General features: G+C 45.6%; 1 protein-coding gene across 4 annotated transcripts; it reads left to right on the top strand.

Annotated features, from left to right (window-relative positions):
* Positions 1-5,311: 5,311 nt before the first annotated feature.
* LOC140724409 (uncharacterized) lies at positions 5,312-25,967 on the top strand. 4 transcript variants are annotated; one of them, XM_073038857.1, is made up of 3 exons: positions 5,312-5,646; positions 6,479-6,647; positions 12,505-15,305. In XM_073038857.1, the coding sequence occupies exon 3, from the start codon at positions 12,840-12,842 to the stop codon at positions 14,547-14,549; it is 1,710 nt and encodes a 569-aa protein (XP_072894958.1). In that variant the 5' UTR covers positions 5,312-5,646; positions 6,479-6,647; positions 12,505-12,839; the 3' UTR covers positions 14,550-15,305. The 4 variants fall into 4 exon arrangements, 3 of the variants coding, with proteins under 3 accessions (XP_072894958.1, XP_072894957.1, XP_072894956.1); XM_073038856.1 differs by having other exon boundaries at positions 5,313-5,646; positions 12,524-15,305; XM_073038855.1 differs by having other exon boundaries at positions 5,313-5,646; positions 12,453-15,305.
* The last annotated feature ends 519 nt before the right edge of the window (positions 25,968-26,486 follow it).

The raw sequence follows: 26,486 nt of genomic DNA, 5'->3' as shown, positions 1-26,486 counted from the left end.
TGCTGCTGTTGCAGCATCTGGGATGATTGAGTAAAACTCTTTGCTCACTCAGGACAGAAATGTGGCCTCTATTTATTGTGAACTCACCGGAGCATCACAAGGTGGGTTAACTGAATGAGTCTCTTCGCACACACGGAGCAGGTAAACGGTCGCTTCCCAGTGCGAAGCTGTTGGTGTATCTGCGATGGCCGATTGAATCCCTTCCAAAATGAGAGCCAGTGAATGACATAAACACGTACAAACAAGCTGCATGAACTCAGCATCCGTTGAAACGAGCTGTCAATTTTTCCGGTCGAGACACTTCGTCAGTGAATGACATCACACTGCTATCAACGTCGTGGCAATGTATCCAATCAGATCACGAACATGGACACGTGATCGGGCTGTCTTGCAGCGAGTGGGGCGCTGTCTTCTCCCGTATCTCCGCCCCCACATTCAAGGATCGGCGACATTCAAGCGCTGGTGAACTGACAGATACAGCGGAAACAACGTTTGAGATTCCCATACACAAATCCCTGGATCTTTCTACACTGTTGAAAGTTTACAAAGCACGTCACTGGGAGAAGGACAACATTTCAACTCAGATAATTTTAGTCTCCATTGTGTCTTCTGATAAAAACACTGTCACAGCTCAAAACAATTTGGAGGAACAAGACTTCATCTTCTAACTGGCTACAGTTCCGGCATCAGGGACAATATCAAACTCTCTGCTTCCCTCTCTGTATCAAAATGGATCATTCCTCCCCTTCATCAGTCTGTGACTTGGCTCAGTTTGTCTGTCTCCTTCGCATTCTTAGAAGGATGAGAGGGGATCTGAATGAAACAGGTAAGATTATTAATGGATTGGACACGCTAGATCACATTTTATTTACACGGCTGCCACCAGAAACTTTCTTCTTCTTCTTCTTCTTCTTCTTCTTCTTCTTCTTCTTCTTCTTCTTCTTCTTCTTCTTCTTCTTCTTCTTCTTCTTCTTCTTCTTCTTCTTCTTCTTCTTCTTCTTCTTCTTCTTCTTCTTCTTCTTCTTCTTCTTCTTCTTCTTCTTCTTCTTTTATTATTATTATTATTATTATTATTATGTCCCTCCTGGCATTTGACGGTGGTAAACTCAGAGTCAGCAATGTTATTGAACCTCAGGAGTAGGTGACTGAGGAAGGAGGAAGAGCAGTCAGCAGAGGGGCGTGTCCAGACAGGTATACAAAGATGGGACCCGGAGTGATTGGGCTGAGGAAGGGGAAAACAGAAATAAATCAAAGATGGCGTGCAACGGAGATTATAGAAAGAACAGGCAGGAGATGAAGCTTAATCAAAACCAGTGGCATGAGTTACAGGGCAATAGAGTCATTGTGCAATTAAAACAGAAAGCAGCACATACTGGACTGAGAGTGCTGCATTTGAATGCACGCAGCATCAGGAATACAATGGACAATCTTGAAATCCAGCTACAGATTGGCAAACATGACGCTGTGGCTATCTGTGAAACTTGGCTAAAGAATGGCGGCCATTTGCAGCTGGAAGTCCAACGATGTACGGTGTATCTGAAAGAGAGGGGAGTAGGCACAGGAAGTGGTGTGGCCCTGTGTACAATATTAAATCATTGGATGGAGATGACATATGACTGGAAGGTGTAGAGTCTCTATGGGTTGAATTAAGAGCAGGGATGCGATGGTGAGTCTCTGTAAGGCACTCGTGAGATCACACAGAATATTGTGTGCAGTTTTGGGATCCTTATTTTAGAAATGATATACTGTCATTGTAGAGGGTTTAGAGAAGATTCACTAGAATTATTCCAGCAATGAAAGGTTTACCATATGAGGAAGGTCTGACAGCTCTTGGGCTGTGTCCCTTGGAGTTCTGGAGAATAATAGGGATCTCATAGAAACCTTCTGAATGTTAAAAGACCATTAAAGATTAGATATGGCAAAGTAAATTTCCAATGGTAGGGGATACTAGGACAAGAGGGGATGTCTTCAGAATTGAAGGACGTCCATTTTGGAATGGAGATGCGGATAAATTACTTCAGTCAGTGGGTGGTAAATCTGTGGAATTTGTTGTCATGAGTGGCTGTGAAGCCAAGTCATTGGGTGTATTTAAGGCAGAGATAGATAGCTTCTTGATTAGCCAGCGCATCAAAGGGTATGGGACCAAGTCAGGGGAGTGGAGATGACAGGAAGAATTGGAACAGCCCATTATTGAATGACGGAAAGACTCGGTGGGCCGAATGGCCAACTTCTGCTCCAATATTTTATGGACTTATGGTCTATTCCACTGTTTGTCCCTGCCAAAGTGCAGCCAATATTTCTGGATGCCTGACCCATTCATATGAGAATTTAGCCTTTACTATTTTTCTGAGCTTTTCATCAATGTGGACAGTTCAGTTAAGCTTTGCTCCAGAATTTGCACACAATTAAAAGAGTTTAGTTTTTATGTTTATTTTTGCACTACTTATATAATTTAACGATTTAATATGTATATTATTGTAATTCATAGTTGTTAAAATCTATTGTTATGAATTAGGTTCTCCTGTTGCCGCAGAGACAACAGATTTCAGGACATATGCCGGTGCTATTAAACCAGATTCTGATATTGATATGGGAGACACACCACCGGTCACCTGATCCCAGTTACCGCAGATCGTAATGCGAGATTGAAGCCTTTTCCATTTATTTGCATTCCTCAGAAATTACAACAGTCAGTTAAGTTTCCTTCTGAGTTTCCAAAGCAGAAGCTCAGTCTGTCTAATATTTCCATACAATTAAAATGGGGATATTGTTTATTATCATCATGTACTGAGCTACAGTGAATAGCTTGCCTGACGTACCATCCACACAGATCAATACGTTACGACAGTACATTGAGTTGATATATGACAAGACAATAACTGTAACAAAGCATTATGGCTGCAGAGAAAGTGCAGTGCAGATAGACATATGGTGCAGGGTCACGTCGAGTTACACTGTGAGGTCGATTACATTTTTTCATTCATTTGGCTTATAACCACAGACAGGAAGCCGACCTTGAGCCGGGTGGTTCGCGCTTTAAAGCTTTTGTATCTCTTCCCCGATGGGGGAGCGGGTTTGCAGCAAGAATGTCCAGGTTGTGAGGATCTTTGAGTACATGGCCTGCTTTTCCGAGGCAGGGGAAGTGTAGGAAGAGTCCATGGAGGGGAGGCTTGTTTCTCTGATGTTCTCTGTTCTCCAAAGTTCTCTGCAGTTGCTTGCAGTCATAGGCAGAGCTGTAGCCATACGAAGGCGTGAAGTATCGACAAGAAGCTCAGAGACCTCGGCCTTCACCCTGCCTTGTCTAGCTGGATCCTGGAATTCCTGTCAGATCGCGGCAGTTGGTAAGAGTGGGCTCCCTCACCTCTGTCTCTCTGACCCTCAGCACACATACCCCACAAGGTTGTCTCCTTGGCCCCCTCCTTTACTCTGTGCACCATGACTTGTGTCACCCCTCACAGCTCCAATCTGATAATTAAATTTGCTGACACTACATTGATTGACCTAATCTCAAATAATAACGAGACAGCCGACAGAGAAGAAGTCATCACCTCGACACTGTGGTGTCAAGAAAACAACCTCTCCCTCATTGTGACAAAAACAAAGGAGCTGGTTGTGGATTATAGGAGGAATGGAAACAGGAACCAATTTGAACATTTTCAAGTCTGTTATTGCACATTTTAATATTGATCATGACACAATGTATGTGATATACAGTTAATGACATAAAGCATATTTATAGATTGTTACTGACAGAGAATCGTATAACCTGTGTTCCATGTGTTATCCGAATGTACTTGCCTGCGATGCTGCCACAAGTCAGTGTTTCTCTGTCCCTGTACCTTCCCGTACTTGTGCACTTGGCAATAAATTCAACAGGACCTGAGAAATCTCAGTGAGATTTGATCAGTGATGATCATCTTGGCAGCTCGGTAGGTCGAATGTATGAGACAGTACACTGTTAAATGCAAAACCCCGAACAGTGTTGATGATCAGAGGGATCTCAGACTCCAAGTTCATCGCTCCCTGAAAGAGACTGCACAGATTGATCGGGTGGTTAAGAAGGCAAATGGCATGGTTGTCTTTATTAGTTGAAGCTTTGAGTTCAAAAGTCGGAAAGTTGTGTTGCAGCTGTTACGAGCCTGGGGTCGTACTGTGACTGTTTCTTTAAGAGCGCCGGCGTGAGGAGGCGGGACTATGACGTCAGTCACAGGCTGACAGCACTAACTGTGGATTATCCATAAGAGAGAGAGAGCGATCTGCAGAGAGGCGGTCGGTCGGGGGAGGGAGGGAGGGGGGGGGAAGAGAGAGAGAGAGAGAGAGAGAGAGAGAGAGAGAGAGAGAGAGAGGGAGAGAGGAGAGAGAGAGAGAGAGAGAGAGAGAGAGAGAGAGAGAGAGAGAGAGAGAGAGAGAGAGAGAGAGAGAGAGAGAGAGAGAGAGAGAGAGAATCACTTCAGTTTGTCGCAGCTGGGGCTTGGAACTCTCCTGTGCCACAAGAGTGGGTTGATTATCGGTACAGGGAACCACAACGAATGTGTGTGGCTGTCACTTCGTATAATCCATTGGAATGGATTGTGGAATATCTTGGGGGACCGCTTGTGTTAACCATTGCCAGGGTATGTTGTGTGGCAACCCCGGTAGACGGTATTCCTGTGACAGGTCACTTTCGCTGATAACTCGTATATGGACGGATTCAACGGATAAGATCTTCGTTGACGGTTATTTTGAAGTAACGGCCTTTTCTCTACGTTTCACCCTGGATCACAAATATCTCTCTCCCATCATTTATTCCGTGGATTACTGAACTTTCCTACTTTACCATCTCAAGACTCTGAGCTTTGTTGCCTCAGGCTCGATAGTTTGGGAGTTATATTTACACAAAACACTGTTACCTTTCCTTTATTTCGTTAAGTTACTGTAAGTAGATACTAAAAAGAAATGGTTTAACATTAAAACCAGACTCCAGTGTGAAGTCTATTGCTGCTGGTTCGTTTCTCAAACGTTACAGTTCGTGACACAGCTTTATAAAACTAGTTAGACCACATCTGGAGTATTTCATAGTTCTGGGCGCCCCCATTCTTGGAAGGATGTCGGGGCTTTGGAGAGGGTGTGGAAGAGGTTTACCAGGATATTGTCTGGATTAGAGGGCATGAGCTATAACGAGAGGTTGGACAAACTTGAGTTGTTTTCTCCAGAGCGGCGCAGGCTGGGGTGAGACTGGATGGACATTTATAAGATTACGAGAGGAGTAGATACAGTGAACAGACGATATAATTTTCCTGCGGGTTGAAATGTCTGACACATTTAGGGTGAGAGGCGATGTGAACGGCAAGTTTGCTTCTTTACAGAATGAGGGGTAGCTGGATCTTTGTCTGGGGGTGGGAGACCCCCACAGGTCACGTGATATCGTCTGCCCCTCCCATTTAACCGCAGATGGGCAGGATCTTGGCGTCTGTGTCCGAGGCCCCGCCCTCCGGATGATGCAACAATTAGTTCGCGCATGCTCACAGTCTACAGGCGGGCGGTGTGCTCGCTTTCACAGCGCTGAAGTACATCAGCTCCCGGATCGGCAAAGGGTTCCCGCCTCCTGGGTGGGGAGCCGGGGGTCGGGATCACTGTCTGCGGGCCGAAGATATCACTTTCCCATCGGTGAGTACTGAGACCGATCCCGAGTGAGGAGATCCTATGTTAGCCATGAGCTCCGAACCGAGGGCCAATTTCTCATTTAGTACCCAGTTATCTGGGCTCGTCAGAAATGTGTCGGCTTCACTGAATCTGCATTGAGCGATCCAAACCAGGAGCCCAGGCTGTCTATTTCCACAGAATTGAAACGGACGTCCCGCGAATAGGTCACGTGAGGCTGTGCGCCGCAGATATGCTCCGCCCTCCGCTTTGTGACGCACGGTCACGTGGTGTGTGCCCACTGTCTCCGGATGAATGGTGATGCGGGATGGTGGGGGAAGTGGAGGGATGTATGGTGAAGTAAACCTACCAATGTTGAAAAGCCTGGATACAGTGGACATGGAAAGTTTGCGATTGACAGCACAGTGTCAGAGTAAAGATGCTTCCCTTTAAAACTGAGATGAGAAAAATTTCTTCAGCCAAAAGATGGCTGATTTGTGGAATTTGTTGCCACAGAGGTTGGTTGAGGCTGCCATTTGGGTATATTTATGGCAGAGATTAATATACTCATGATTGCTAAGTAGCTTCAGGGTTACAGCAGGAAGGCAGGAATATGGTGCTGGAATAAATCTCAGCCATGGTTGAGTGGTGGAGCAGACTCGATGGATCGAATCACCTAATTCTGTCCCTACATCTTATGTCTAACAATGACTGAATGATATCAGGTTTTGTGACGTGTCAGGGACAGATTTGTTCACTGAGATCGTTATATTTGTCTTCAATGTTTAGAGTTCAGGGAGCAGAAATATTTTGTTCTCCTTTGTATTGTTAACATGGTTCGTTATCTCTCATGTTAAAGTTACACCTGCGGTGAGAGATTTATTGGAAGAAAAGCCCACAACTGGAAGCAAACCACAACTGAAGACGAGGGAACAGCAACACGTGAACCAGCCCGAGGACTGAGAGAACCAACTGGAGAGAAACCTTCTGACTCAGGGTTTCCAGTGATTCAGTCAGAAGAAAGTTTGGTGAGTCTCATTTACTCAAATACTGGTCCTTTAGACATCACATAACTGTACAAAGGAAGGTAGGGAATAATTGGAGTGAGACTGAATGTGCCCAGAAATACCAGTTATGCCTCTATCAGACCCAGTTGCAATCACTCCAGATCTGCTAATGTGCTGTCAGTAGCACGGCTCTTTAAACTTACACACATTCCCTCAGTGTTTGCTCATTTGAAGAGCTTGCATCTTCTGAAGTAGCTTTTGGTCGGTTCTGAGTGTGGAGAGGGAAAGAGGGGTGTTTATATTTATTATCTTGCAAAAAGAAGTAATTGTTTGCAATTACTTGCTGCAAACTCACTACCCAGACCCTGTACATTCTCAACAATATTAATTACATAGATGACAAGTAGCAATGGGTGTTACCCTGGGGAGCTCCAGGAGACACGGGCCTTGCCTCCAGTAAACAGCCTCCCATCATCACCATCTGCTTCCTACCATCGAGCTGTTCCCAGACTCTAGGCTCTGTGACAAACACAATGGTAGCAGCAGAATTAGACAGTGATTAACATAAAGAGAGATTTGTTGCTTCTTGAAAGCTGTCTGATGCAATGGACCAGATCCTCGTTTGCTCACAATGTGATCTGCCCTCGGAACCATCCTCCCGGGTCACACTTTGTCCGATAACCCACATCCCCAACCTCCCTCCACCAGCCAGTAGCCCCACAACTTTCCCACCATTTACCCCACACCCGTACACACAAACAGATTCATGTCACCAACATCCACTCTCACTGCTGGGGAACCACAACCAACTGATCCTACATTCCAGGCCCAGATTGTCCAGCCTTCTGTCTCCATCCCAACCCTTTCCCCCCCTGCAACCGACCTTCGATTTAGGTTGTCACGTAACCTGTAACCGGGTAACCAAACCAGCAGAAATGGAATGATACGTTGGAGTCTGTTGGTACTGTAACTAAAGGTGTTTATTAATAAACTAAGTAATACAGTATCCAAAATGCAAATATACATATAAAACAGGTTAGCAATGATAAATACAGAAGTGTAGGAATAAGAACCAAAACCAAGCTCTATCGTAGTCAAGGGGTAAATGAATAGTCTTAAGATAATGCAGAGTTCAGTTCAGTTTGGGTTGAGGTAGTTGCTGTTGTGATGTTGGAGAGAGAGAGAGAGAGAGAGAGCGAACGAGAGATGAGCGGAATCAGCAGGCAAACCTTCCGTTGTCTTCTTGTTCCTTTGACCTGTTGTGGTCATCGATTATGACCCTTCCGTTCCCGGCTAGACCGTTCTTCAGTGCTGGACTTGTCACCCAGGCGAGGATGGGCACACACACAAGCCCCCACCGGCCTGCCTTCACACACTGTGAGCTTTGGACCGAATCCCCCGAATCGACCCTCCAAGCCCCCACCTTCCTGTGGGTGAACAACACTTGTTCAGTGTCCAGTGGCGTGTCTGCCTGTGTCTCAGCAGACTCATCTTTTATCTCCCCTGCCGGGGTTCCAGCCATCCATTAACTGATCATGTCCATCAAACTGGGCCACTCCCTCCTGTCTCAGCAGGCACCTGGCATCACTCTGCTGTGTCAGCAAGGATTCACTCAAGCAGGCAAAGTCCTTGGGAGTAAAGTCAACAATCAGCGAAGAAGCCATCATTTTAAATCCTTGTGTCTCTCTCATTGTCAGCATGTGCAGCATGGTGCCTCTCCCCATCTTTATCCCTCCCTCTCGTTAGCAGCTTAGTTCACGGGGGGCCAACTCTGGACCCCATCTCCCCATGGTTTTCTCATCACACATAACAATGTAAACCCGAGACCAGCTCCTTCCTCATCGCCGCCCAACCAGGCTCAGAGCTCGTTAAGGAGCCTCGTGTGTGGTACCTTGTAAAACATATATGTCAAACTCAAGGCCCGCGAGCCAAATCCGGCCCGCAGTGGAATTATCTTTGGCCCGCGAGATAATATCTAATTACTATTAAAGCTGGCCCCAGTAATCGAAGCGCCTATGGCGTATGATATGGCTAATGCTGAGTTTATTCAGGTACCAGGTTTTCAGGGTTTTTAGTGTTTATTCGGCAGTCTTCTTCATAAGAAACGGAATTTATAAAGTGAAACACTTTGTAGTTATAGCAGAGACTGAGACACATGAGAGCAGGCTGAAAAAAACGGATGCAACGAAAGCTGCGTTCGCACGCGACCGACTGATCTGGCCCGCATGAAGCTGTATTTTGCTCAATCCGGCCCGTGACCTAAAATGAGTTTGGCACCCCTGTTAAAAGGTCTGAAAATCCAAGTGCAAAATATCAACCAACTCTCATTTGTCTACCCTGCTTATTATTTCTCAAAGCATTCCACCAAATTCATCGGGCAAGATTTTCCCTTGCGGAAACAATGCTGACTCTGGCCTATTTTATCTTGTGCCTCCAAGTACCCCAAACTCACATCCTTAACAATCAACTCCAACATCTTTCAAACCACTGTCAGTCTAAGTGGCCTATAGTTTCCTTTCTTCTCCCTCTCTCCCTTCTTGAAGAGTGGAGTGGCTTTTGCAATGTTCCAGTCTTTCAGAACCATTCCTGAATTTAGTGATTCTTGAAGGATCATTAGTAATGCCTCCACAATCTCTCCCGCCACCTCTTTCAGAACTGTGTGTGTAAACCATCTGGTCCAGGTGACTTATCTGCCTTCAGATCTTCAGTTTCCAAAGAACCTTCTCTCTCCTTGTGGTCCCTTCTGTACAGGTCCCACCTTCCCTGGAAGAGAGCCATGGAACCAAAAATCCTATCCCCCCCCACATGCCTGATGTCATGCATGGGTTTGCTACACCGGGGTCTAACATCATGTGTGTGATACCTTACATATGTGGGTTATTCTCGTGGTTGTGCAGTTTAATCTTTATTCCGTTCAGACAAGGGAGTGAGATCCAGTGTCACGTCCTCTCATTGTGGGCGGGCATTTTTTCATTCACTCCATTCCACTGTTAAAACTTGCCGAAGTGCAGCCAATGTTTCGAGGTATATAATCCTATTAATGCAAGAAGGAAGCTGAGGAATTCCTGAGGAATAATCAGTTTGCTTATAACAGCAGATTGGAAAATGTCCCTAGGCCTGGTGGTACGTTTTCTGTTTTTGTGTTTTCATTTATCTTCGACCCGATGGGTGGTTGAGAATTGAGAATGTCTGGTCTGGAGTTCTGGGAATCTTTAATTATGTTGCCTGATTTACTGAGGCAGCAGAAAGTATAGAGCGAGTCCATGGAGGGGAGGCTTGCTTCCATGATGTGCTCAGCGAAGTCCACAGTTCTCTGCTATTTCTTGAAGTCAACAGAAGAGAGTAGCCACACAAAGGTGTGATGTATCCGGATTGGAAACTTTTTATGGTGTAAACTTCAATTCGCCGGAGCAATAACCACACCACAATCAGTTCATTATTTTTTTCACGAGTTCACTTTATTCTTTTCCATGAATCATGGGAAGTTCACATCTGCAGATGTGCCGGGCTGTCTGCACCACTTTCTACAGGTTCCTGCGATTGAGGGAAGTACAGTTCCCATACCAGGCAGTGATGCAGCCAGTCAAGATGCTCTCAATTGTCTCCCTGTAGAAATCTCTTAGCATTTGGGGCCCAAATCAAACTTCTTCAACCATCTGAGGTGAAAAACACAGCTGGTATGTACAGACCATTTGAGATCCTTGGTGATGTTTATGCTGAGGAACTTAAAGCTGTTCACCATTTTAACCCCAGGTCCATTGACGTCAATAGGGGTTAGTCTGCCTCCATTCCTCCTGTCCTCCACAATCAGCTCCATTGTTTTTGTGCCAATGAGGGAGAGTTTGTTCAGACCAGTCAGATGTTGTTCAGACCTCAGATAGAGTCAGCAATCAAATGGTTGAGCATGGTGCGATGAATGTGCTGAGCTGTGTATATCACAATGCAAGAAGCATCGTAGGAAAGCCAGATGAGCTCAGGACAGGGCATTATGATATTGTAGCCATTCTTGGGACTTGGTTGCACCCAACAGTCTGAGGGATTTAGAGGAACAAATTTCCAGAGAGATCGCAGACCATGCCAAGAAACAAAGGTTGATTCAGTAAGTGATTTTAACTTTCCAGATATTGTCTGTGACTTCCATACTGTAAAAAGACTAGATGGGGTAGAGTTTGTCAAATGTGCCCTTACTCAGTAGGTAGGATTCCCGACGTAGAAGTGTGCAGGAAGCTGTTAGGAAATGATCCAGGGCTGGTGACAGAAATTAGTGATCATAATGCCAGGAGATTCAAAGTAAATATGGAAAAAGAGAGGTCTGGATCACGGGTTGAGATTCTCAATTGGAGACAGGTCAATTCTGTGGTATCAGAAAGGATCTGACAAGTGTGGTTTGGGACAGGCTGTTTTCTGGAAAAGGAGTACTTGGTAAGTGGGAGGCCTTCAGAAGTGAAATTTTGAGGGTGTAGAGTTTGTACATGCCTGCCAAAATAAAGGTTGCATGGTAACTGGTGCAGGGAACCTGGGTTTTTAAGAGATATTGAGGCCCTGGATATGTTGTTCCTCTAAATGCCTCAGACTGTTGGGTGCTACCAAGACTCATTAATGACTACAATATCATGATTCCACGCACTGAGCTCATCTGACTTTTTTTAGTTGTCTTCTGTTGGTTTCCAAAAGCTTCCCAATATTTTTTCTCTTTTGTTTGCCCTCTCTTTGGCTTTTATGTTGGCTTTGGCTTCTCATTTTAGCCACAGTTGTGTCCTCCTGCCTTTCCAATGCTTTCACTTCCTCGGATGTATCGATCACTCAGCTCCCGAATTGCTCCCAGAAACTCCAGCCATTGCTGCTCCGTTGTCCCTTCTACCTTTTCCCTTCCAAACAAGTTTGTCCAGCTTCTCTGTCACAGAAACCTACAGAAGTTCAGTATGGAAACAGGCTACTTGGCCCATCTAGTCAATGCTGAAAAAGCATTTAAGCTGTCTAATGCAACTACCTGCACTGGGACCATCGCCCTCCATACTCCTACCATCCAGACTCCCATCCAAACTTCTTTAAAATGGTGAAACTGAGCTCATATTCATCACTCATGCTGACATCTCATTCCACACTCTCACAACTATTTCAGTGAAGAGCTTTTCTACACGCTCCCGTTAAATTTTCACCTTTGCCACTTACCCATGATCCTCTGGTTATCATCCCACCCAACCTCAGTGGAAAATGCTGCTTGCATTTACCCTATCTGTACCCTAATAATTTTGTATACTTGTAACAAAACCTCAAAGCAATGTATGATTCCCTTGTTTATGTTTAGAGCATATTTTAGGTGAAAAGATGATGAGGGGCATTCATTGTGTGTATCACCAGAGGCTTTTTTCCCCAGGTCTAAAGTGGCTAACATGAGGGGCATAGTTTTAAGGTGCTTGGAAATAGATACCGAGAGTATGTCAGGGGTTAGTTTTTTTACACAGAGAGTGGTGGGTGCTTGGAATGAGTACCGGCTATTTGTGTGAGAGTGTTTCAGTTACTGTGGGGCCAGGCACCCATGCAGCTCAGTGGGAGCAGGGAATAACACCAATGGACAGAGTCAAAGTGAGCCGGGTCACAGATTGGAGATGTTAGAAATGTCCCATTCTCATAGAGACAGGAGGAGCATCAGAGAATTTGATGGTCATTCTAGATACCAGCACTGTGCCCAGTTAGAAGATGACTTCTCTCTCCAACTTGGGTTGAAATTCACTGAAACGTTGTGAAACCATATCACACCTTGACGAGTCAAGTGATCTCATCTGAAATGTTGTCTGTTGATGGACTTAGTAAATCTTTTTACAGGTTGAAAATGATGAGGAATTTGTCAACTGGAATCTCAAACATATCATGCCAGTTTTTCTGTCTCTGACCAGATATTTACGAAGTGGAGCAAGGGATTCACTTCATCTTCCTTCCTGTTCAGACTGTGGGGAGGGATTCACTCGATCATCTGACTGACTTCTACGCCCGTTATTTTACATGGGGGAACCCATTCACCTGCCCAGACTGTGGGAATGGGTTCAGTTGGTTGTCTCAACTGAAGGTACATCAGCAAGTTCATACTGTTCTGTGTGAGAGAAGGGATCCAGTCGGTCTTCCCACCTGTGGACACACCAGCCGGTTCACACTGGGCAGAGGCTGGTCATCTGCTGAATTTGTGGGGAAGGATTCACTCAGTCATCTGACCTAATGGCTCACCGGAGAGTTCACACTGGGGAGAGGCCGTTCACCTGCTCGGACTGTGGGAAGGGATTCAATTCCTCATCCCAACTGAAGGTGCATCAGCGAGTTCACACTGGCGAGAGGCCATTCACCTGCTCAGACTGTGGGAAGGGATTCACTTGCTCATCCCCACTGAGGGTACATCAGAGAGTTCACACTGGGGAGAGGCCATTCACCTGCTCAGACTGTGGAAAGGGATTCACTCGGTCATCTGACCTAATGGTACACCAGCTAGTTCACACTGGGGAGAAGCCGTTCTCCTGCTCAGACTGTGGGAAGGGATTCACTCGGTCATCTCAACTGAAGGTACATCAGAGAGTTCACACTGGAGAGAGGCCATTCACCTGCTCATACTGTGGGACAGGATTCACTCAGTCATCCTCCCTAATGAAACACCAGCGAGTTCACACCGGGGAGCGGCCATTCACCTGCTCGGACTGTGGGAAGGGATTCACTTACTCATCCCAACTGAGGGTACATCAGAGAGTTCACACTGGGGAGAGGCCATTCACCTGCTCAGACTGTGGGAAGGGATTCACTCAGTCATCTCAACTGAAGATACATCAGCGAGTTCACACTGGAGAGAAGCCGTTCACCTGCTCAGACTGTGGAAAGGGATTCACTCGGTCATCTGACCTAATGGTACACCAGCTAGTTCACACTGGGGAGAAGCCATTCTCCTGCTCAGACTGTGGGAAGGGATTCACTCGGTCATCTCAACTGAAGGTACATCAGAGAGTTCACACTGGAGAGAGGCCATTCACCTGCTCATACTGTGGGACAGGATTCACTCAGTCATCCTCCCTAATGAAACACCAGCGAGTTCACACCGGGGAGCGGCCATTCACCTGCTCGGACTGTGGGAAGGGATTCATTTGCTCATCTAACCTGAAGTCACATCAGCAAGTTCATACTGGTGAGAAGCCATTCACCTGTTCAGACTGTGGGAAGGGATTCATTCGGTCGTCGTACCTGATGGCTCACCAACGAGTTCACATAAGGGAGCGGCCGTTCACCTGCTCAGACTGTGGGAAGGGATTCCCCTGCTCATCCCAACTGAAGATACATCAACGAGTTCACACTGGCAAGAGGCCATTCACCTGCTCAGACTGTGGGAAGGGATTCCCTTACTCATCCCAACTGAGGGTACATCAGCGAGGTCACACTGGCGAGAGGCCGTTCACCTGCTCAGTCTGTGGGAAGGGGTTCACTCAGTCATCTGAACTGAAAGTACATCAGCGAGTTCACACTGGCGAGAGGCCATTCACCTGCTCAGACTGTGGGAAGGGATTCACTCAGTCATCTCAACTGAACGTACATCAGAGAGTTCACACTGGTGAGCAGCCGTTCACCTGCTCAGACTGTGGGAAGGGATTCACTTGCTCATCCCAACTGAGGGTACATCAGCGAGTTCACACTGGGGAGAGGCCGTTCACCTGCTCAGACTGTGGGAAGGGATTCACTTGCTCATCCCAACTGAGGGTACATCAGAGAGTTCACACTGGGGAGAGGCCGATCACCTGCTCAGACTGTGGGAAGGGATTCACTTGCTCATCTCAACTGAAGGTACATCAGCGAGTTCACACTGGGGAGAAGCCGTTCACCTGCCCAGACTGCGGGAAGGGATTCACTTGGTCATCTCAACTACAGAGACACCAACGAGTTCACAGTGGGTAGAGGCTGATCACCTGCTCAGACCTTGGGAAGCGATTCACTCAGTCATCTAGGCGTATGTAACTCTTGCTTCGGCTAGCAGCTTAATGTAGGGGTGATAGCCCCCAGCCCGGCCAAACTTGTGAAATCTCGTTTGGGTGGATGCTGTGTGATGTGTCCCCTGTTACAAATCAGTTCCCCGAAATTACAAACAGTACACAATATGCGATTAAACGATTGAGCTTTATAATTCTTACTTTGATTATAGGGTTAGTAAAGTAAACAAAGAAAAAGGGCCCGCTCTCTCCATTCACGTCTTCTCATCTCTCCCTAGCGAAAGACCACAAATTCTCTCTTCCAGACTCACAAGAAAGAATGTTTCTCTCATTGGATAGCCCGGCACTCCAAAACCCTGTTATCTCTAGTCTTAACCTAAACATTGCTGCTGCAGAGAAACCATTACCTCAGCAGTGAAACATTACAGAGAGGCCATTACATGAACAGTGAAACCTTGCAGCAAGTTACACATGTGACACACTACCGGGTTCACACTGGGGAGAAAGTTTCAATAAGCTGCATGCTGGATATTTGTCCATCACCGTTGCTGAATGCAATTTCGAGAGTGACTGTCGGTGCTGAACTCTGCAATTATTGCTGCTGCTCACCACACCCAGTTCTGCACCCTGGTCACTGGGAATGGGAGGAGTTTCTTCTTTCACCTTTAATGGGACTGGTGTTTAATATTCTGAATCTGAAACAAATAAATCAGTTTATTTTAAACTCTGTCTCTGGTACTTAAGTGAATTTATAACACACCTAGTGTACAGTAGAGAGTCAACTCTGGCCAGCTGGACCCTGCCAGTGATTCTGTTCCATGACAGTCCTTTTAAATCCTCCCCTGTACGGCCAAAACAGCACGGTTTTCCTCTTCCCAGACAGATCTCTCGGAATTCTTTGGTGAAATAAGAAAGGTGGTGGGTGGTGTTTGTTTGGATTTTCAGATTGTTTTGAACAAGGTGCTGCAGCTGAAGCTGCTTAACAAGACCACAGCTCATGGTATATGATGTCTCTGTGCTGTTCCCGCTGGAGTTTAGAATTATGGGCGGGTTTCCTGAATACTGTAAAGCCAAGATAGAGAGGATGTTTCCCATAATGCATAGCCCAGGACCAGGGGTACACCCTCAGACTACAGGGAAATCAATTCATAAGAAAGATGAGGAGGAAGTCTTATGATATTATGTTTATTCAACATGGCCATGACTGATCTATGTTTCTGTGTCTATCCCCCTCTATCTCCACCTAAAATGTACCCAGTCAGCCGCCTACACTCAGCTAGATAGACACTTCACTGATACTAAAGGAATTTACATGGAAGATTTAGAATTTTAGAAATTTCCATATGTCTCCATTTAAAATGAGTGGCCCTTTTCGATCCCTGTCAGTTTCTCTCTCACTGATCAATATGTCTCTTTCCCTCGTATATCTCCCCCGTCTCAATCCCTGGTTTCTATCCCAGCTTAACTCCCCATCTCTCTTCCCTCTCATATTCCCTCCAATCTCTCTCCTCCGTCATTCTCACCCATGCCTCTTTCTGCCCCTCACTTCCTCCCCGTTTATTTCTTACCCACATCCATCTCACTCTTCCCGCAATTCTCTCCCCTCACTGGTTGTTGCCACCATCTCTCTCCCCTCTGTTTCTCACCTCTAACACTTCCCTGCCAGCTCTCCTCAGTCTTGCTCACTAACACTCCTAGTCTCTCGATTCTCTCTCCCTCTTTTTCACAACCACCACTCAGCCTGTTCTCTCCTCCCTCCAACCCTCCCTCCCCCTCTTTCTCTATCGCTTCCTCCCCCTTCTCTCTTTCTCCCTCTTCCTCTATCTCTCTGTCACTTTCTCTCCCTCCTCTGCTTCATCCAACTCCAAACGCCAGTATGTTCCGATGTCACCAAGGCTACTTATCTTGTCGATGTCACTGTCGCACATTGAAAGGGACGGGTTGCTATCCTGCAGTGAGCACGGGCTGAGATTCAGTGTCGGGGTGGGGGTGTGGTTTGTAGACAGAAAGGGGAGAAGAGAGGTGAGAGTGAGCGGAAGTTGGGGTGACTGGAGTAGGAGAGGGAGGTGAGGAAGTGGGAGAGGATGTATTAGGATAAGAGGGGAGAGGAGGAAATGGAGAGTGAGAGAAGATGGAGGAGAAGCAGAGAGGAAGGTGTGCTGAGAATTGAGAGGAGGGTGAAGGGTAGGGAGAAAGGGAGTGGAAGATAAAGTGAGTGCACTGTGGAGAGGAGCAAGCAAGATGTTGAGGGAGCTGCACACACAGTGTTGAGGGAGTCCCATTCCCTCTGTCCTACTCACTGTAACTCTTCTAAGGATGTATTTTCATCAATGAAAACAGGATTCAACATGCTGCGAGCATGTACTATTCTGAACTGAAATGAAAGCTCAGACCAGAAAGATGAAGAAATGATCACAATCGAGCAGTTATTCCCTCTGGGGTGGTTACATGTCCTAAGATGGCTTTAGGAGCAAATAACACTCGCCAGGGGGACATTAAAGAATCTTGGTGGGGCGATAAGCCATCAGATCTGACCGACCATTAGTAGAGCAGGCACTTCCAAAAAAGGTGGTGGCGCTGGGACACAGGAAGAAGCATCGCACTGCAGGCCTTGAGCATTCGTCATCACAACGCGTCTGACACTTGGCGATCTCGTCCGACCTAACCACCCTAGCAGACGTTGTTGCAGATGCATAAATTAGCGACGGGGGTACTGGACTGTTCTCGCCTCGCGGCACTGGGGCTAAAGTAGGTTGGGAAACTCTGCTAAAGAGGATTGAGTTAACCAATGGATGAGCATAACCGTCCACGGGTGAGATCCACCATCTGAGCAGACGAGGTGTCAACGTGAAGCGTCTGAGGACAGGCTCAAAACTGGAGATCTCTTCTCAGAAGCTGAGTGGTTCCTTGTGTAAACAGAGGACCAGGCGGTTGACACAAAAATAACAAACATGCACTTTGAAAGAGTAACAAACTCAAGATGAAGTGTTGTGCCTTTCTCAGGCTCTGAAGCAGAATATGCCATTTGATTGCTCACACAGTCGCCATCAAGTGGCAAGCATCATTCATCAAAATCAGGAAGGAAGGTGACATTTCTCCCTGGAGTCGTAATTTAGGTGCTCCATGGAAATTTGCACAATTATGAACCAAATCCAGGAGTTCTGTAGTGTTAATCATTTCTCCACAACAGGTTTATCTGATACCAAGGACAAGTGTGAGGTTTACTGTAAGCTCCTTAGACTGGTGACTTTCTTTTTCATTTCATCCTGACGCAAAAGACTGAAGTAACAAATGAGATGCAATTTTGCTGATTAGGTTTGAATGCCCTTGGATGCTCTCCCGCTTTATCATTACTGACAGGGTTGTGACGGTGACAGGGCCGGAATATGCTGGGCAAATAAACAGAAAAGGTAGGGTGAGATAGGAGGTGGACATCGCGGGCTGAAGGTGTGAATGTGTGTTTGCCTGTGTTGTGCCTCTCTCGGGCTCTAAACCAGTTTTATTCTCTCCGCTGTCATGTTCTTCGGTGACCGTCCATTCTGCAGTGTCCAGATGGTTCTCCACCTTGCTCTGACCTTTCAACCCTTTTGGATGCAACTAGTCACCAAAATGTGTCTGACCGTCAGGTTGTTGAGCAGTAGTATTAACACGAACGGGAGTAATGACGTTAGAACAGTAGTAAGACAGTCATATCCCACCCACCCGGGATCCGTATAGTATCCCGTCTTTGGAACGCAGTCTCCGGGTATATTGTCAATAACTTTCACAGGTTGCAATATAAGAAGTCGGGCACATGATTCAAACAGACCAGAACACTGGTTGTTATCAGAACCACAGACGCAGTTTTCCCGGTGCAATACTTTACTCTCCACCTCTGGCAACAGATGACGACAAACCGATCAAAGGTAAAGCTGACAGTGGACCAGACAGAGGAGTCTGTGGCTGTCTCTGTCAGGGCAGCAATCACACTGCATACGGGGGTGATGGCCAGGTAAGTCCCAGGGAAGTAATAATAACTGAGCGGCCACAGTATCACCACCAAGACAAAGGTCAGTAGATCCGCCGATGCCATGGCCACCAGGTAGCGAGTGGTGCAGTTGGAGAGGCCGCACATTCCCCGGGACAGGATCACAGTCGCCGATAAATTCATTTGGGGGGGGGGGGGGTGGTGAGGTAACAGCAGAAGGAATCAATGAATTACTGCCTCACGCTCTGTGGGACTGTGCAGAGATAAGCTGTAAAGAGAGAACAGTCAAACCTGGCGGGCGCTGAATACTGGAGGTTTAAAAGGTTTAAATCGTGCTTCGCAGACTCCGCAATGGTGCGCAAGCAGGGAGAAAGGTTACATACTCGGTACTGCAAGAGGAGCAGGATTTGGGAATGAGGCACTGTCAACTGATCGCCAAGGGAACTTTACGACCGATGTGTAAAGTTTGGATACCTCTGCACTTCCTTCATATCCTGGCGCTCATCGCATGTCGCTACGCCCCGCTGTCTCTGAGGTTGTCCATTTACAACGTTCAAAGTTCGTAGCACATTTACTTCCTCTGTTCGCAGGCGTCCATCTCCTTTTCGACTCCGGTTTGTCACCTGCCCTCGCCGGCCCAGCTGTGCTCGGTGCTTTTAAATTCTGCAAATACACTTGGATGCGGTTCCTTCAAACTACGACAACGGATCAGATCAGGAAGTTCGCATTTTCTTTTTATTTGCACATTCTTCCTGACCTGCTCCGAATTACAGAAGCATTATTCCAAATGGTTCGATGTTTATTTTTCCAGACCAAAGTATTGCATGTACTTTACCCCGTCAGGCATCTAACAGACACCTCTGGTTGGCGAAACCCCTCTTCACCGATAATAAGGCGTGGAAACAAACCCTTGTAAACGAAAACGCACAACGACACGATTTGAATTTTCAAAACTCCCGATGGTCCGAGATTGAACACACAAGCGAATCTCACCAGGGTTTCGCTTTCCGCGTTCTCCTCAACCTTGTAGCATTTTTTCAAACACAGCACAATTACTTTCAATTTTAAATTAAAGCATTTTGAAATATTGGTGCGGAAAAAAAACGCCATGGTGCTGAGCGCGCTGGAGAATTCGAGTTTACTTTGATAGCGGTTTTACCTTGATAAATCAAAGCTGCCTGTCATGTCCACAAAATATATCCAACTCCCCGATCTTCCACTCTACATCTGTTTCAGTTAATGTTTGTTTTTTTTTCTTTTCAACCTTGTCTACTGATTAAACTGCAAGGAAACTTCTGACCGAACACAAGAGTTCTGTCACAATGACTGCACTACACTCACTAATACACCAGGATCATAACGCTGTCGGTAACTGAACGGGTCCATAGACCGCGCACATTGAACTGCAGATGTTAGTTCACGTCTGTTCCTACCAGGGACACCAATAACGGCAACGATCAAGTAATATATCTTTCTCATACTGTAGATAGTTTCAGGCATTCCGTGTGTGATTCACTCTGTATTCGAGCTGCCCGCGGTCTCGCTGAAGAAACTCTGAGCTGATGAATCTCCATGGTCATTCATTTATATTCACTCTAGCACGCTAAGTGTTCAATTGTTCACAAGGCTGACGTGTTTTCCAACAGCTGGGGTAAAAATAAGCATGATTTCATTCAGGTAAAATCCCAGGCATGATGAGGTATGGAGAGCTTCACACGAAATTGCAAAATCCCAAAGACGAAGAAATGATGAATCGAGAATTCAGTGAATGCTGCCGTGAAAGTCTCTCAGTCTCACCTCTCGGTTTCATGATTCTTATTGTTGATCTTGTCCATTCCCAGGCTCCATAGACTTTGTCTCGATTATAGATCCGCTCTGGGAAATTGTCTCAGTTATCGATCTTCCAATAGAAATATAAAAAAATATATGTTGTTTGTATGCTCCTGTAATATATTGAAGAACCTTAACCTGATATCGCATCCAGACTTACGAAGATAATGGACGCACGAAAACCGTTAACAACAATAATCACAACACATACAAAATGCTGAAAGAACTCAACGTATAAGGCAACTTCTATGGAGATGAATAATGTCGAAGTTTCATACAGACGTGCCTTCTTCAGATTAATTAACGTTTAGTCGAGCATCTCGGCTCCAACAACAAAAAGCAGATTTTCCCAGTGGCCAAACATTTCAATTCCAATCCCCATTCCTGGTCTGAAATGTCGCACATCGTCTCCTTTGCTGCCACATGAACAGCCTCAGGTTGGAGGAGTAAACTGCAATTATATTCTGTCTATGGAGCCTCCAATTTTATGACATGAACACAGATATCTCGGCTTTCCGGTATTTTCCCCCTCCCTTTTCCCTCTTCTTCATTTCACCACTCTGGCCTTCTACTCTTCTCTTCACCTGCCAATCACCTCACTTCGGTCCCCTTCTACTTCCCTTTCTCCTATGATCCACTCTCTCCTATCAGATTCCTTCTTCTCCAGCTCTTTGCTTTTTCCCATTATCACCCAAGCTACATTTCGCCCACTATCCCACGCATCCAGTTTAATCTACTACCTTCTAGCTTGTGCTCTTTCCAGCTCCTCCCAATTTTCTTATTTTGGCATCTTCCCCCGTTTTACTCCATCCTGAAAATTCTTATTGTTGATCTTGTCCATAATTGTCAGACCATTATGCTCCCTGAGCACCTTCACAGTCGTAATTTTCACTGCACATACTTCCCTGATACTCTTGAATGTCCGGTGTACTGCAGATGTCTTCCACTGTGAAGACTGATGCAAAATTCACATTCGGTTCTTCTGCCATCTCTGCGTCTCTCATTACATTATCTCCAGCGTCATTTTCTATTAGTCCTCTATCTACCCGCAATTCTCTTTTTCTCTTTAGTCGCCAGCTACCTTTCATAATTAATCTTTTCCTTCCTAATGACCTTCTTAGTTTCCTTCTGTAAGTTTTTAAAAGCTTCGCAATCATCTACCTTCCACTAGATTTGGCTTCCTTGTATGCTCTCCATTTTACTTTTATTTTATCTCCGAATTTACTTGTCAGTAACGGTAGTGTCCATCTTTCATTCGAAAATGTTTTCTTATTTGAAATATATTTGTCTCACAATTCCCTAATTTTTCGCAGAAACTCCAGCCATTGCTGCTCTGCTGTCCTTCCTACTGGTGTCACTTTCCAGTCAACTTTAGCCCGTTTCCCTCTCATGCCATTAAATTTTCATTTTTTTCCACTGAAATACCGACACATTGACATTTAGTTTCTCCTTCTCAAATTTCAAAGTGAACTCGATCATATTGTGATCACACTTCCCTAAGGGTTCCTTAACCTTAATCTCTTTTATCACCCCCGATCATTACACAAAATCCAATCCAGCACGGCCGACCCCGTATTGGGTTCAACAACAAGCTGTTCTCTTAGACATTCTTCAGTTTTTCTCTCTTGAGGTCCAGTACTGGCCTGGCTTTCCCAATCGAATTTCATGTTAAAATCCCCAACGATTATCATGACATTGCCCTCTTGACACACCTTTTCTATCTCCTGGTGTAATTTGTAATCCAAATCCGGGGTGTTGTTTAGAGGCCCGTATACAATTGCCATTAGGGTTCTTTTACCGTTGCCATTTCTTATCTCAACCCATAGAGACCCTACACCTTCCAATCCCTATGTCATCTCTTTCCAATGATTTAATATCATTTTTTATATACAGGGCTACACCAGCACTCCCCCACCTCTTTAGCCAAGTTTCAGAGATGGCCACATCCTCATACTTGCCAATTAGTAGCTGAATTTAAAGATAGTCCGTTTTATTTCTTATGTTGCGTGCATTCTACTGCAACACTTTCATTCCAGTATTTGTTGCTTTCTGATTTAACTGCACCACGCCTCTATTGCCCTGTAACTCATCCCATTGGCTGTGATTATGCCTCATCTCCTGCCTTTCATTTCTATCATCTCTGTTGCACGCTATCTGTGACTTATTTCTGTTTTCCCCTTCCTAACGCCTATCACCCTGGTTCCCATCGACCCCCCCCCCCTCCCCACTCACCCCTTACAGCATAATTAAGTGTGCCCGCGATGTTATTGGACTTCTTTGGGTTCAGGTGTAATCCGTCCTTTTCGTACAGGTTGTACCTCCCGCAGAACATGTCCCAATGATCCAGGAACCCGAAACCCTGCCCCGTACACCAGTCTCAGCTACTCATTAACATGCCTGATTGTGCTATTCTCGAATCGTTAGCACGAGGTACAGGCAGCAATCTCGAGGATACTACGCTGCAGATCCTGCTTTCCAACTTCCTACCTAACTCCATGTCAGGACCTCCTCCCTATTTCTACCTATGCCATTGGTACCAACGTGTACCAAGACTTCTAGCTGTTCACCCTCTCCATTCAGAATACCCTGCATCCGATCCAAGACAACCCGTACCCTTGCACCTCGGTGGCAACACAGTATGCGGGTGCCTTTATCAGGTTGACAGAATCCCCTGTCTGTTCCCTCACTATGGAATCCCCTGTGAATGCCGCATTCCTCATATTCCTCTTTCCCTTCTGCACCACGGGACCACGCTCAGTGCCAGATCGCTGTGATCGTCCTCTGTCAGGTCACTTCCTCCAGCCGCATGCAAAACAAGATGACGATTACTGAGGGAGGTGGCCACAGGGGTGCTCTCTACTATCTGAGCACTTCCCCTCGCTCCCCTAACGGTCACCCAATTATCTAACTCCTGCAGCCTCAGGGTGACAAATAGCTCCTCTCTATCTCCTGTTCACTCTCCCTAATAAGCTGTAGTTCATCGAGCCGCAGCTCCAGATCCCTAACACTGACTCTCGCTGCACTCTGTGAGACTGGAAGATTCCCAGTATTCCCACATCCGACACGCAGAGAGAAATACTACCCTTACCGCCATGCTCTCTATTCCTCAAAAACAAAAATCATGTCTGGGTGTATCTGTAACCGCTTCACGCTCCGCCCCTGTTTCTCCTTCTATGACATCCGTCTCACACTCCTCCCGCGGTGCTCCACCCTAGGCATTCCCAAAATCCTTTCCTCCCGCCAGTTTCAATGGGTCACTATTACGAACACGTCTTCCCCCCGCCATCCGGTTCCTAAATGGGCATTAAACCCATGAAACCACCACACTTTTTAAATAAAAACACAAAATGCTGGCAGAACTCAGCAGGCCAGACAGCATCTATGGGAGGAGGTAGTGACGACGTGTTACTTCACTCCTGTTGAAGGGTTTCGGCCCGAAACGTCGTCACTACCTCCTCCCATAGATGCTATCTGGCCTGCTGAGTTCTGCCAGCATTTTGCGTTTGTATTTATTTTTCAGCATCTGCAGATTCACTTGTGTTCACTTTTAAAATATATATTATTTCTGTTTTTGCACTTCTTATCTGCTCAATACCGATATACCATTATTGATTTACTTATTTATTGTTTGTTTAACTTTTTCTATATTATGCTTTGCATTGAACTGTTGCTGCTAAGTTAACAAATTTCACGACAGAGGCCAGTGTTAATAAACCGGTTTCTAATTCTGATATTGAATGGAATTTAAGTTCTGTGGTGTTTGTATTTGATGCCCCATTGACCACCTTTCCCTCAACATTTATGAAATTGCCGAATCATCAGTGATCTTTATCTGAGTTATTCACTGCTGATGAAAACCAGGAATAAGCTCTTATCCCGGGTATCTGTGTTTCCCTGTTGTGAAACTTTCCATCCCAGGAACATACTGGTGAGAGTCTTCAGCACATTTGTGCAGGGGATCTTCCTCCCGATAGTGCGTTGTCGAAAGCTGTGACTAGCTCTTCAGTCAGAGCTGAAACGAGCCAAGTACATTTGTAATAACATATCTCTGTTCTTGTGCATTGTCCCTCATGAAATTAAAGGAACACGTTTCCGGATGTGTAACTACTAAGATTTCATGTTCCTCGTAACGACCTCGTGAGGAATTTAATCTTGCGCTGATTGCGTATGAGCATAAGACCATAAGATAAAGAAGCAGATGCAGTCCATTCGGCCCAGCGAGTCCGTCCCTCCATTCAATCATGGGCTGATCCAGTTCTTCCGGTCATCCCTACGCATCTACCTCCTCCCCTACCCGTTGATGACCTGGCAAATCATGAAAATATCTATCTCTTCCTTAAATACACCAACGACCTGTCAACAAATTCCACAGATTTACCATGCTCTGACTACAGTAATGTATCCCCATCTCTTTTCTAAATGGACGTCATTCAATCCTGAAGTCGTGCCCTCTTGTCCTAGACTCCTCTACCTTGGGAAATAACTTTGGCATATCTAATCTGTTAAGGCATTTTAACATTCGGAAAGTTTCTCTGAGATCCCCCCTCATTCTCCTGAACTCCACGGAATACAGCCCAAGAGATGTCAGACGTTCCTCATAAGGTAGCCCTTTCATTCCTGAATCATTCTCCTGGATCTTCTCTGAATGCTCTCCAAAGTCAGTATATCTTTTCTGAAATAAGGAGCCCAAAAGTGCACACAATACTCCAAGTGTGGTCTCATGAGCCCTTATAGAGCCTCACAATCACATCATTGCTCTTGTATTCTATACCGCCAGAAATGAATGCCAACGTTGCATTCGCCTACTTCACCACCGACTCAACCTTGGAGGGTAAACTTTAGGGTATCCTGCAGAAGGACCCGAAGTCACTTTGCATATCTGTATTTTGAATTCTCTCCGGAGTTCTCACTCGCTAACTGGTTGCATTGGAAGCGGGGGATCTGCTGATCGTTGTCCTGAACCAGATACTGAGCAGGATTCCAAATGCTCACATGCTAACTGGAATTTTCTTCTTGTCTGAGTGTGCATCGGTGTTTAACATCCACGCTGTTCCTCTTTGTTCAGTCTGGTACTTAGTCTCCTTCACTTTTGATCGATCCGTGGCCATTTGTTGCCAAAAAAAAATTGCACCACGAAAATCGGGGCAATCACTCTGGGGACAGTGACAGTGATCAGCTGGTTAAGAAACATTTACTGGTACTTTCGTTCGTTTCTCACAGTATTATACAATGTTAAATTACTCCATTTATTTGTTCGCCTTCTGTGTATTATTTGTTCTTGTCTTTTGCAATTCCAATGAAGTTATTTAATTGCATCCTTACTTCTGTAAATCCCATTCCTGTTGGTTCCCCAGGCGCGTGAATTAACCATCAAGCACGTTTTAGTCACCAGTAGAGGGCGCAGAAGACTCCAGTGCGCTGACATGGGGCAGGATGACAGAGGATCGCAGATGGTGAATCGCAGGAAATCCCTTTTGCAACGAGGTGCTTAAGGACCGTAAGAAATGCAAGATAATGTCGTGGTTACTTGAAATGACCTGGAGACACAGACAATTCTTCAAGAAAATTAAACTTTTATTTGCAAACAAAGGCTGAGGCAATCAATGAACTTGTCACCGAAAGCCCACCGAGCTCCGGTATACAGCATTCTTTATAGTAATTTCTTATCTCAGTTACATTTCGGTTTCATCAGCATACCCAATCAAGTTTTAATTGCATATCATCTATATATTAACTAATTAATCTCTCTTGCCTAGCTCACGGTGCGCCACCATTATGTTTCACCCGTTCGCATTGGGGCCTTATTCCTGGCCAAGGTTATGCTTTCCAGACAACCTCCGTCACATTACATTCCTGCTCGCACCTTCCTGTCCGCCACCGTTATCTCGTACTAAACAAAGGCTGAGTGCAATACATGGGGTACATTTCAGCTAATAGTGCTGCTAGCTAAACAGGTGTTCTGCAAGTGCCACAGTATGCAGCTAAAGGAGTACAAAGTATCTAGTTAAAACAACACTTAGCAACATGTGTCTAGTAAAATAATACATAGTAATATTCAGTACCTAGAAGTGATTACATAGTATAGTAAATAGCTAATACATAGTGATT

Source organism: Hemitrygon akajei, unplaced genomic scaffold (assembly GCF_048418815.1).
Source record: "Hemitrygon akajei unplaced genomic scaffold, sHemAka1.3 Scf000207, whole genome shotgun sequence".
Lineage (NCBI taxonomy): Eukaryota > Metazoa > Chordata > Chondrichthyes > Myliobatiformes > Dasyatidae > Hemitrygon > Hemitrygon akajei.
Note: the sequence above shows the minus strand (reverse complement) of the source record. Positions and strands in the feature narration are given on the sequence as shown.

Coding starts and splice junctions, on each gene's coding strand:
- LOC140724409 (XM_073038857.1), top strand. CDS start 12,840: ATGGCTCACCGGAGAGTTCACACTGGGGAGAGGCCGTTCACCTGCTCG.